Here is a 12706-nt window from a genome sequence, read left to right as displayed (position 1 = left end):
AAAGGACAATGTGTTTTCATATGAATAAAAAGACTTAAGAGTAATAGACCAAACCACAAGGCAGCTAGTTTGAAATATAATGGATTAAAAACAGATTAATGTCTACTGAAGTAGATCATCCAACCCTTTCTAAATTGGATTGAAAACAATTAGCCTATGGCAATTCATCAAGAACATGTTGTCTTTTGGGAAACCACCTGCTGGTCACGTCCAAAATCAGAAATAACCATTTTATCACATATGGAACAACACATTTAATAGAATCCCTAAATGTGATGAGTGGAAAAATCTTCTCTTTACCACTGTGCAGAAAACAAGCTACATCAGGTGAGAGAGTTTGTCCTATAATATTTTAGTAGTTTGCTCTATCTGTGAGAATAAAGAAAAAAATTAAATGAAATATATCCAGAGCAGGTAACCCACCAGAGAAGCAGTGGGGCCTTTGGATGACAAAGGAATAAAGAAATTGCTAAGGGAGATGACAGAAAAGCTCAATGACTTTTTTGCTTCTGTGTACACTGTATGGGGCATGTATCCAGGCCATAACCCTATTTTTTGGAAGGGCATCTGAAGAACTGACCCAAATTGAGGTGACCAGAGATGGGGAAATTAAAAAACGATAATTCTCCAGGTCCTGATGCCATTCACCAAGAGTTCTTAAGAGAGTTCTAAGATGTCAGCTAGGTTACATATACAGATTAACAGATCAACTATCACTAAATTCAGCCACTATGCCAGAAGACTGGAGAGTAGCAAATGTGACCCCAGTTTTTGAAAAGGAATCCAGAAGGGAACATGGGAATTACAGACCAGTCAGCCTAGGGCAAATGAGCACTAAGCCTCTGACACCCAGAGCCAGGAGGCAACATCAGCTGAAGGCCTTGCCCTCAATGCCCTGTTGTTGGTCATTCAGAGGAATTGATTGGCTGCTGTGTGAATAGGATCATGGAGTAGATGGACCACTGGTCTGATCCAGAAGGGCTGCTCTTATGTTTTTAATATTATCCACATATACTAATCTTAATATTATCAACATAGTAATAACCTAAAACGGAGTCCAGTGGTGCCCTACAGGTCAACTAGATTTTTGGTATGAGCTTGTGAGAGTCAAAGCTCCCTTCATCAGATACTTGACAAGCAGAGTTGGACGCAAATCTAACTGTTCTATGCAGACCAACATGGCTACCCTTTGAAACTAAGTTAGTTCAATCTATTATTTGCAAAATAATCCTATTTCTACAACAAATGAAAATGTATTAACATAGCATACCATGAAGATCAATAATAAAACATAGTTTAATAGATTCCTAGGGCAACACTAAAGCACTATTGGACTAAAAATGCAGCTTCATTTTCAAAGCCACCATGTTGGCACTAGAAATCTGGAATTAATGACAAGGAATGGCCTGCTTGATAAATGTTTGCTGCTAGTAAAAGATCTCCCCAGGAACAGATTGGTGTCAAGCCTGGTGGCCTGTTCTGCCAGGAAAAGTAAAATAAAGGTAAAGGTATCCCCTGTGCAAGCACCAAGTCATGCCTGACCCTTGGGGTGATGCCCTCCAGCGTTTTCATGGCAGACTCAATACGGGTGGTTTGCCAGTGCCTTCCCCAGTCATTACCGTTTACCCCCCAGCAAGCTGGGTACTCATTTTACTGAGCTCGGAAGGATGGAAGGATGAATCAACCGTGAGCCGGCTGCTGGGATTGAACTCCCAACCTCATGGGCATAGCTTTCAGACAGCCTTTTAGCCACATACCACTCTGCTTCACAAGAAGCTCTTAAAAGTAAAATACAAGGTACAAATACCAAACAAAAAACCAACATAAAAACATAGAACTAGAAGGGACCACAATCATTTATTCCAACTCCCTGCACAATGCAGGAAATTCACCCTTAGTTCCCACTCTACTCCCACTCTACTTGCTCTATGCCCAGGTTCCCTGGCCAGTCTGGCCTGGAAGAAAATTCCTTCCTGACCCCAAAGTGGTGATTGGCATTAACCTGGGCATGTAAGAAGGGACCTCAAGAGCTGGCTCATCTCTTCCCACCCTGCCTCTCATGAACAGCCAAAATTTTATACCAGAATCAAACAGCTAAATCAAAGAAACTAAGCAGAAGTCACTTGCTTAATTCCACACAGAAAAAAAACCTTACCTGTAGTGTTGCCACCTGTTTTAGACCCACACAAAACTCTGTTTGTTCCTGTCTTTCCACAAGGGCAAATTTTTGCCTTACAAGGACAAACTTTTCAGAAAGGGCAAAATATCCAATTCAAATTAGTTGTAAGTCCAGCTAACATTAACAAGGAGTTAGCAAATGTAATATATTTCTGAAAAACACAAGGAATTCAAGCAGCAGTCAATCTGAGAAGCCATCAGTGGTGATATTTAAAAACCTGCCTTTTGTATCCTTCTGTCCCTTGTACTTTGTTTTTGTTTGTTTTTTGTTTTAGTTTAAAGTGCACTGGCAGGGGCTCATGGTCATTGTGAGGCACAGGCATCTGGAGAGTCACAGTTTGGCTATCCCTGGTCTAAAGGGGTTCTTGGGCAGGACAGGGACTGTTCTGTCAGGAAGCATCTAGCAGCCTTTTGAAATAAGATCCATTGCTGGCATTAACTTCTTCCTCAACCAGTTCTTGTGGGATTGGATCCAGCCAGGTTTTTCTTTCAATCTCCACAAATTCTCCTCCTTATTACGGCCTTGATCCCACATGACTTTTGTCTATTGGGTGCCTTAAATTCCAGCATAGACTTTGCAAGAGTAATGGGGATCCTTCCTCCCACCGGTCCCCTCTGGCTTGCTGCCTGCTGCCTGGCATGAAAAATATCCCTTCAGTCCAATCACTTGCTCCTTCACCTGGGCTTGCCATACAATTAGTTAACTGTGCATGTAGGGGGAAACATATTTAAGAAGAAAACATACATTTGACAGTTCTTACACAAATGGCACTATAGAAGTCTTCTAATACAGTAGCTCATATCTCATGCAGCTATAAGTTGTATTAGTCCTTCAGTGATAAATACTTTAACTTTCAAAATGCATCCATTACACTAAGGGATATTTGGGGGAAAAATAATATATCCCTTGCGGAAACAGATGTGCTCCTTGATCTTCATTTAATCCTTACAAATATAGTTTACAGGGGATTTCATGAACATTCAACTATTTTTTTTCATTCCCTTTGGGAACCTGCCATTGTAACAGCATTATTTTTCTTTTGTGCTGTTATCTAATCTATACAGAATAAACAAATAATATAATTTTTGTTCAAACCCCCCCCCACAAATCCCCCCCCCAGTATTTCCTATTGGTCTAGGTTTTAAAATGCCCTTTTGAGAAGATGACCAGACTAAAAAAAATGTGAACAGGATAAATTATTCTCTCCAGAAAGAGAAACAAAGGCTTGCTAAGAGCTTCAGCCTAACCAATCTGGCACAAGAATCCTGCTAGATCAGCTCAACAGCACAACAGGTTCCCATCCAGCCTCTTCTCCAGCTTCAGGATATTTATCTCTTAGATGAGCAGGTTATATATCTCGTAGCAGATCTCAACTCCCTGTCTTCCTATGATGTTCCAAAATTTGAAGGTTGCTTCGAGGCCTTTGCCCAAGTGCAGTCCAGCTTCTTGAGCAGCTTGTCCTCTTCTCCATCTTTTCCAGCTGCAACATCCTTTTTTGAGATACAGTGCATAGTACTGGATAGTATCCCAGGTGCAGCAACTGCAGTAGCACCATAGATTTTATACCCGGATGTTACAGTACTGGGTATTTTGTTTTTAGCCACTTTCCTGATAATCCATATCCTAGAACTGCCCATTTTCTCCACTGTCACACAATGCAGACATCTTTCCTGCTCATTTGCTGCCAGTTCAGACATCCAGTGCTGCCAAAGGGCCAGACTACATGCAATGGTTTGAATGTGTGTTGTCATGGTTCCCCTGATCTGATTTTGAGACAGGTGTGAAGGAACAAATTTCCCAAACACATGGGGGATTTGACTGGGTTCAGGACCATGACACGGCAGGGGAAAAGGGCTTCCACCTCCCACCCACTCTGGGTTTTTTTTTTCAGACTGGAAGGGCTCTGCGGGTACATCATTTACCCCATTGAATACAGAATATACTGTGATAAATACCTATTTTTGATTGACACTTGTAAAAACATAGCTATTTTATTCCCATTATCTGGAGGATATGTATAAATTCCACACAGGAATCCTATTCAATCCCACATTCCTGCATAAGACAATCTGGCATTCAGCTATGGTTCTTCTTAGACTTCCCATTTCCCGCACATCTGATGTGCTCACCCTTACCAAGGTTGCTGTTTTTATGCTGCAGTCTGGTTTCTTCAGCAGGTCTTCTACTACCCCGCTTCTTGACTTTATTTATTCAGGCTTTATGCGGGTTGGGCCCTACTTACCTACAGGACCACTTACCTCTTTATGCCCCCAGCAGGGCACTCCGATCTGTGGGTATGAATCTGCTGAGGGTCTTGGGCTCCTGGGAGGTGAGCCTGGCCTTGACCAGAGCCAGGGCCTTTTGGGTCCTGACCCCTACCTGGTGGAACGAGCTCCCGGACGAGCTGCGGGCCCTGATGGGACTTTGAGTTCTGCAGGGCCTGCAAAATGGAGCTCTTCTGCTAGACATTTGGTTGAGGCCAGGTGGAGGGGTGGGGTAAGAGATCTGCCCCCCCTCCCGAGTTCAGATGCAGCATTAGAGCTGTTGATGGCCAACCCCCAGCTGCCACCCTGGTTTTTGACCATCAACTACTGGTTACTATCTAGACCAATGCCAAAGGGCCAAAGCATTGAGTTTTTTATCCTGAATTGTATACTGCCATTTTGATGCTAGAGTTTTTTAGATGTTAATACTGAGGTGTTTTATGGGAGATTTGTTTTTATGTTTTATATCACTTTGTGAACTGCCGCAAGCCAGCTTGCTGGGGGCAGCAGTCTAGAAATCTAATAAATAAATAAATACATTGGCTGCATTGTGTGGTTACCATATGACCCATATACCCTCCATTAGACTGTCAGTTTATGTCTTGCTCAACATATATGTCAATAGTTTAAAATGGACTCCACATATAGGAGCAGCAATAATGGGTGCTGAATGTGAAATTATACACATTCATTTATTTGTAACCAACAGGCTTTAATGGTATAGCAAATGACCTTCCAATGTTACTGTTACCTTAACCTAACTGTTCTTGAAACAAAAAAAAGACAGCATCCTCTAACTCTTTATCGCAACTCTTCACCAATGATGAGAACTGAGGTTCTGCCAATTCTTTGATGTGATTCCTTAAACTAAAACAGATCAAAAGATACGACAGTTCCTGAAATAATTATGTGCCAATCATTATATTGTATGTTTAATCAAAATATAAATAAACTAGAAAATAAGCCCCCTGTACTCTAGATACAGCAGGCGCTAGCTGTTTGTCCTGCCCTCCCCCCGCAGTGCGGCCTACCTGTCTGAGTGTAGTCCAAGCGGGTCTGTGTGCGGGCAGGGCGGGGGCAGTGGGCGCTGGCGGCTCCACTGCCACCACTGCTGGCTCCGCCGCTCACACCTCCTCCGCCGCTGCCGTTTCTGCCGACACTGGCAGCTCCGCTGCCGCCGTCAGGAAAGCAAGACAGGTAATAGCAGCGGGCAGGTGAGTGCGCGGAGAGTGGAAGGGGGGTGGATCGGGAGGTGCCTCCCAATTAGTCAGTCTGGCGGCAAAGGACCAATTGCGAGCTGTGCTGTGCATGGCTCACAATTGGTCCCTTGCCGCCGGACTGACAATCAAAGGACCCAATCGGCAGGCGCTTTGTGCCTGCCGACTGGCACCTTCGATTGTCAGTTCGGGGGAAGGGGCCTATTGGCACCCTTCCTCATCCCGGACAGGGCCCACCCTCAGGGCCCTTACTGCTTTATTTAATCCGCTCCGCTAGGAGCAGTTAAAGATAAATGAATTCATCTCCTTCAAACTAGAGCTGCATTTGTGTTTTGGAAAGGGTAAAATTAATATCTTAATTCCTGTTTTTATTTGCTGTATTTAAATTTAGCATACACAAAATGGAATTTCACAAAAGGTGTACTTTTGAAGTCAAATCATTTCCTTTATCAGATTTATAGAACTAAGCAATAAAAAGCTAACAGAATTTGGGTATCAAAATAAATGAAATCTAATTGCAATACATGAAAGAGAATCCACATCCTTTAATAATGCTGATCATTGGAGAGTATACTGAGGCAGAATTCTTCAAAGTAATGTCAATATAAATATTGAATAAAACAGGAAAAAAAATCAGGATAGTTGATTGTGTCAGAAATGAGACACATTCTCAGTGGGATGTATTTGAAAAAATGCAATAAAATATATCTTCAAGATAATAGTACAGAAATAAGGATGCCCTACATCTGGGATATCAAAAAGAGAGGTTAAAAAAAGGGGGGAAAGTAACGTATTAGCATACTGGAACTAAAAATTAAATGGCCTCAGGATGGAGTTGCAGCTGTGGTACATTGCACATCAAGCTTCATTATTTTCCATTTAAAAATATAAATATTGACCTTTTTATAGTGCCCTCTTATCCTGACTTGGTACAGTCTTACCAAGACAGGACACAGAAACTCCTCACCAAACCATGTGTGGCATCTTAAACCAATATTAGCAGGTAGCAATAGTGGCCAGGACTAGTGCCTTTCCCTATCTTGGCTGACCTAGTTGTAACGTTCCTTGGATAAAAAAGATCTTACCCTTTTGGTGCATGACTTGGTATTATCTTGATTACATTACTACATGGGGCTGCCCTTGAAGAGTGGCCAGAAACAAAAATTGGTACAGCATTCCATGATAATAATATTGACTTAAGTGGGTTAGATGACTTCACTCTTGTTCCATCTACAATGGCTTCCAATTTGCTTCCAAGCCCATTGACTTTTAGAGCCCTATATGGTTTGGGACCAGCATATTTCAAGGGCCCCCTATTAATCTTCAGGAGCCCCAACACCAGTGATCCTAATGTCAGTGCCTAGATGGGTGACAAAATGGGATACTACCTTCTCAGTCATGGTACCACAATTGTGGAACTTCCTTCCAATGGACATTCATTCACCCCTCTTCCATCATTATTTTCCAGCAGTGTGTGAAGACTTTGTTTCATTCAGCATTTCCTTACTGCTCTTCTTTCCTATGATATTGTTTTACATATATTTTAAAGTCAGTTTTTAATGTTTAACTGCTTAGCACCTTGAAGGCCCTAACAGGGAGGAAAGATGGAATATAAATGTTCTCAATAACTAGTTCTGTGAGGGTTAGTTATCAAGGCATTCAGCCACTCATGCCATATTCTGTGCCTCAGTTTTCACTGTCTGTTCAGTAAAAAGAATACCCATTCTCCATTTCTTGCACCTATATATTAAGTCTGTAGATGAGGAAACTGGTGCTAGTGTTAATTATTAGGTTTCATAAGAAATTTGAGCAGGCTTTCTCAACCAGGATTTTGTGAAACCCTGGGGGGTTCTTGATGGCCCTGGAAAGGTTTCCCAAATAGGTGGGAGTTGATTGATTTTTAATATACTTTAAAAATTGAAACATTTATCGGGTGATTTTACCAGTGAGTGAGGCTCAGATGATATCACTGAGAACAACAAACAAAAGAGTTTGCCATCATTTATCAAATGGCAAAATAGAAGGTGGCAATTTTCTGTTCCGTGAAGTCTAACAATGCAAGCCCTCGAATGTTTTGCTTGGTTGTCATGGTAACATAACTGCGGCTTGTGGAATAGAGGTCATGATAGCAAGATAGTAGAGCAGTCTTCAAAAAGATGTTCTTGTCTGATCAATAATGTTTGGGATAGTAATTTAAGGGACAATTGCTTTCCTTAGGTACTTTAAAATAAAATCACATCCTTTATCCATGATGTTTTCAACATCTGTTCCCCCTACACACAGTGAAAGACAAACATATGCATTGTGTTCATTATAATGGGGGAGGAAGCCACAGACACACAGATTGCATGGGGAACAACACATGAATACATAAAATCAACCAGTAACTTGCAAAAAATTAAATAGATTTAGGCTAAATTTACTTATATGTACTCAATTAAATGTATTTATGCTGATTTAAAGCTATAATCCAACCTCTCTGAAGTGAATGATAAATCTCACCTCAATTTGAAGGGAGTCATTTGCATCTCATTCATGGTTTATGTAAGCACGTAATTAGGGGCCAAGTCCGCTGCATTCAAGAACACAACAGGTACAAGACTGGAGGTGGGTGGGTGGGAGAACTCTGGACAGCCGCTACCTCTCCCCAGGACTTGGAAAGGCAGCAGACTGGAGGCCCCTGGGAAGGGAACTCACCAGCAAGGGCAGCTCACGCAGCAGGGATCTTCAGCCTCTGAGTCTTAGAGGAAAGTAGAAGGAGGAGGGGTGATCAGGAGTGGGGGATGGAGGGTGATTGGCTGGCTAGTGGACAGACAGGCAAGTTGGTTGGAGGAAGAGGAGGCACACAGGGACGGGACAGCCGTCTTGTGGCACTATGAGACACGCTCCTCCTCCAAGGCCTTACCAGAAATATATGTGGAACAGATTCACTACAGTGACTGCAAAATTTCAGATTTCTTAGTATGGTAGACATGAAGAAAGATGATGTCCTTGATAATGGGGAAAAGCTGTAAAAAGTAAGCATTCCTGAGTCCTACTAATCAACTAATGGTATTCAAGTGCTTAGCCATATACTTAAAGTACAAATGGTTGCAGCAGCAGGTAGACATGCCTAAATTCCAGATTAATTAATTCCACCGAGAAATGTTGAACAATTTTATGATGAGAAATAAGTTTTCCTAAAGAACACTTAAATAGTTTTTGCACATAATAAATGTATAGTTAACCTACTGCTTGCTGATTTGGGGTTGTTGAAAAGCTGCTGTTCTTGAGAAGGGTAGTTATACAAAATTGTAACATGAGGAGATAAATATCATGTGGTTCAGTTTTTATTTGTAACATAATTCTAAAGATCTAAGCTATCATGTACCCTAACATGAGTGCAATGCCCCACCTGCAGCTGAGGATCCACAAGGGAATGGTATATCAGTAGGGATATTCTACATGTGGAATAGCATATGGGAAGGGAGGAAGCAGTAAAGAGGTGGATCATTCCCAATAATTTTTAAATCACTAAATTATTTTTGGGATCTCTTATGCTTGTTTTAAAATTCTCAAATGGCACTGCAGAATACAATAATTTATTTTTCCAAGTTAGAATGTATACCACTCACATAATGAGACCATATGCTATTTTTTTAAAAACCAACCACTTTTTTAATATTTCAGAAATACAGTCTATGAGAAAGGAAATAATAAATATTCTCTACTAAATTATAATGTGAAGAAACATAGTTTTGCTAAGATGAAATCAACCACATTTCGGGTTTTCAGAAACCCAGGTTTTCTTTCAATCCATCCTGGAGACCTGGAGTGAAGAGCCATCATTCAGATTTCATTCAACGCAGGATAGCCAATTTGGTGCAGCTTAAGATCATTCAGTGCAAAAAACATATTTGCTTTCATAGTAGCAGAAGCGGCTAGCTGACATTTCACAGTATGGTCACCTAAGATTAATCTTCAGGCATTGGCAAGACCAACATCTGGCAATACACTAGGAATGGGCATTGCTGGAAAAGCACCATGGAAGCCCCCATCAACTGCATTTGGCACTTCAGACTTGCCTATAACTCTGCAACTCTCCTTCAACAGTGTCCTCCATTTAGGAGTGCTTCCTCTTCTTTATTGCTTCTGCTTTAACAGCCAAGCTCTTTGCACAAATGGTCAGAATTACAATGAGGACTCCTACGAGGAAGGTAACCACTGGCCAAAGGAAGCAGTGCATAAGAACCGACTCATCATGTGTACGTCGTAAGAGTACATCATCTGGCCTGCAACAAAAAAAGGGGGGGAAGGGAAGAAGTCAATCAACTGCAGAAAAACTATATTGTCAGCAACCTTCTAAGTAGTGATCCAGTGATTTCATTTCATCCACCACCTTGATTTTCTTGTATATTCCTTTGTCAATTTCTATTGCATTTTTCCTTGCAGTATACAACTCAATACAAAGGTCTAACAGAAAACATAATTCATAGCACAAGTTTTTGATATTTCAGTTTTGGCAAAAGAAATCCTAAAGAAAATGAAAGTGTACTTGAAATGCTTGATAACAATGTCTGCCTTAAGAAATTTCCTTTGAAGGGACACTATGAGTGCTCCAGTGTATGCACAGAGTTCCTGAATCTGATCATTCATTCATACACAAAAAGGATTGCAGGTGCACAACTGCCTCTGCTATTGGGTGGAATGGACAACCCTTGCAAGCAGAGGAGTCAATTCGTGTACGTCACATTCTTCAGCAGCTACAAGCGATCTGTTACTAAAATAGACCATTGCTGCAATAGTTTCAAAGAATGAGCTCCGGATTCTGAAAAGCTCCTAGTTTTAACCCCATACTTTTTGGAATCATCACAAGATACCCAATGGCAAACGGTTACCCATTTTGCATCAACTGTATCCAGACTTGAGGGGATTTAATTATATATATTTAAGGCAATGAGTGCTTTTAAAACAACTGAGAAATACAGTTTGGAATATTGTTCAATAGCAACTGCTAAAAGTTTCTGTTAGAACAGCGTATGTCTTATTGATGTATGTATTAGGTGGACTTTCTTGCAAACTTCTAACACACTGAGGACAATTAACACAGTCTACATGGCAACCACAAGGCCTTTGCATCAGGAGCTGCATTCTGTGAATTCTATTTTCAGGCATGCTAGAAACCAGTTTGAATCAGGGCTGTGGTATGCAAAGGGCATCAGTATATTTAGGTCCCCCAACAGGGCAAACAGCAGCTGCCTGAGGCCATTTCAGGTTCAGAAAGCTGCAAAGGTTTCCAGCTCTCAGAACTGGACATCTGAGAGAATATGTATAGTAGAAGATGGGCTGATAAAGACATTGGAACTTGCAGAAATGATTAAACTTACACCTTGGATTAGAGAAAGGACAATTTCTTTCATAAATAACTGGAAACCTCTACTACTGACTTCTTGTGTGAAAGGGGAAAAAATGACTTGACGATCTACACTTTTTAAAGATTAAAGAAAATAATTCTGAAACAATGCTAATATATGTAAGTTATCCTATTAGAATTTGATGAATTTGAATTATTCGGTAATTGTTCTAGCCGACTGGAAGCTCAGAAGTTAATTCTGATGACTTTACCTTGGCTATTCTTCATCTTTTATTCTTTTGGTCTTCTTCTTGTATTTTTATTTTTCTGTATTAAAATATGTAATCAAACTTTTAAAAGTTTTCAAAACAAAGTGGCACAGGAAGGAAGGCTGCTTCTTCGGCTCAGGAATTACATTTCCAGATGGAATTATTATATTGTACGTACCATTATAAGCTACCTTGAGCTCTCATATGGTAAAGGCAGCTCATAAATGTTTTAAATAAATACATACATAATAAATAAATGTCTGTAGAAGCTCCATGTGGAGGACATGTGGACTTTTTAATGTATGACTTGGCCCTGAACTTACCAGCTATATGAATGACTGAAGTCTGGAGTCCCATAAGCACATGGGGCATTTGCAAAATGTCAGCATATGCTTATAGAGATGGATATGGAACTCCACTTCCACAACAGTTATGTGTGTGCTTTGGAGCTCACTGTATACCTTTCTGTATCAGAGCACCCACCACCAAACCGTCAACAAGGGTAGGAAGCTATTCTCCCCATGTTTTGATAGCTGCCCATTCAGTTCAATTCTACTATGCAAATTTTAACCAAGGGATCCCCGTTTCACTTTCTAGCAATTGGTGGTTAACTGAAAGAGAACTTCAACTAAGATTACAAAATAAATGCTGACAGATATTCTGTCCTACACAATTCAGCCATCTTATTATAGAGGGTCTTTTATTGCAGCTGGTAATTATTCCAATAGCCTCAGGATACAAACCCAGTAGTCCACATATGTTCATTATTATATGTTTTCATTAATTAATAATTGCATATAGTACTTTTCCCTGTGCTTGGATAAAGACGAGAACTACTCAATTGCAGTACTGCTGCCAAACCACAACAGAAAACAAACACAGAACCTATTTTAGCAAGATGGGCAAAGAGGCTACCAAAATCCCAAAATCTTTAAACAGCCCCATGGCGCGGAGCGCCACGGACTGAATAAAGCAGTAAGGGCAGTGTGGGAGGAGTTAGGGCGGGCCCTGTCCGGGATAAAAACTCGGAGGGGCCAATCAGGAGCCGCGAAGCGGCTCCTGATTGGCCCCTCCAAGTGTCCATCCCGCTCCAAGCAGCCGCCCAGGGAATCCGCCTGGCTGCTCCAGACAGCCACGGGTGAGTGGTGGGCTGCGCCGCCTTCTCCCGGCCGGTGGAGCGGCCTTGCCGCATCGGAGACGCGGTGAGGGCGCTTCGCCGGCCGGGAGAAGGCTGCAGAGAGCCTCGGGTGGGGGGTGGGCCGGCCTGCCTTCTCCCGGCCGGTATAAGCAGACTAACAAATAATGGGTTGTATCAAACAAACCCTTCTGCCAATGGAAAAAGAAGGAATCCCCTCGCATTTAAAAAGAAAGCTATGATGGGCATCATGGGTCTTGCATGTATAAAAGCCATGTGGGCTGAGGGCCTATACTATGGAGGGGAATTG

The 12706-nt window shown here is 41.5% G+C and overlaps 2 protein-coding genes across 2 annotated transcripts in view; both read right to left on the bottom strand.

The window, feature by feature from the left end:
* The window catches only part of MYRFL (myelin regulatory factor like), a 512195-nt gene that overhangs the window by 278146 nt on the left and 221343 nt on the right, over window positions 1-12706 (bottom strand). The window lies entirely within an intron of this gene.
* Window positions 9313-12706, bottom strand: part of KCNMB4 (potassium calcium-activated channel subfamily M regulatory beta subunit 4) — a 31437-nt gene continuing 28043 nt past the window's right edge. The window contains exon 3 of the mRNA XM_077338794.1: window positions 9313-9931. Within this exon, the coding sequence (XP_077194909.1) occupies window positions 9763-9931 (169 nt within the window). The 3' untranslated portion in view covers window positions 9313-9762. The remainder of the gene's footprint in view (window positions 9932-12706) is intronic.

This window comes from Paroedura picta, chromosome 5 (assembly GCF_049243985.1).
Source record: "Paroedura picta isolate Pp20150507F chromosome 5, Ppicta_v3.0, whole genome shotgun sequence".
NCBI lineage: Eukaryota > Metazoa > Chordata > Lepidosauria > Squamata > Gekkonidae > Paroedura > Paroedura picta.
This window is presented reverse-complemented; position numbering and strand designations above follow the sequence as displayed.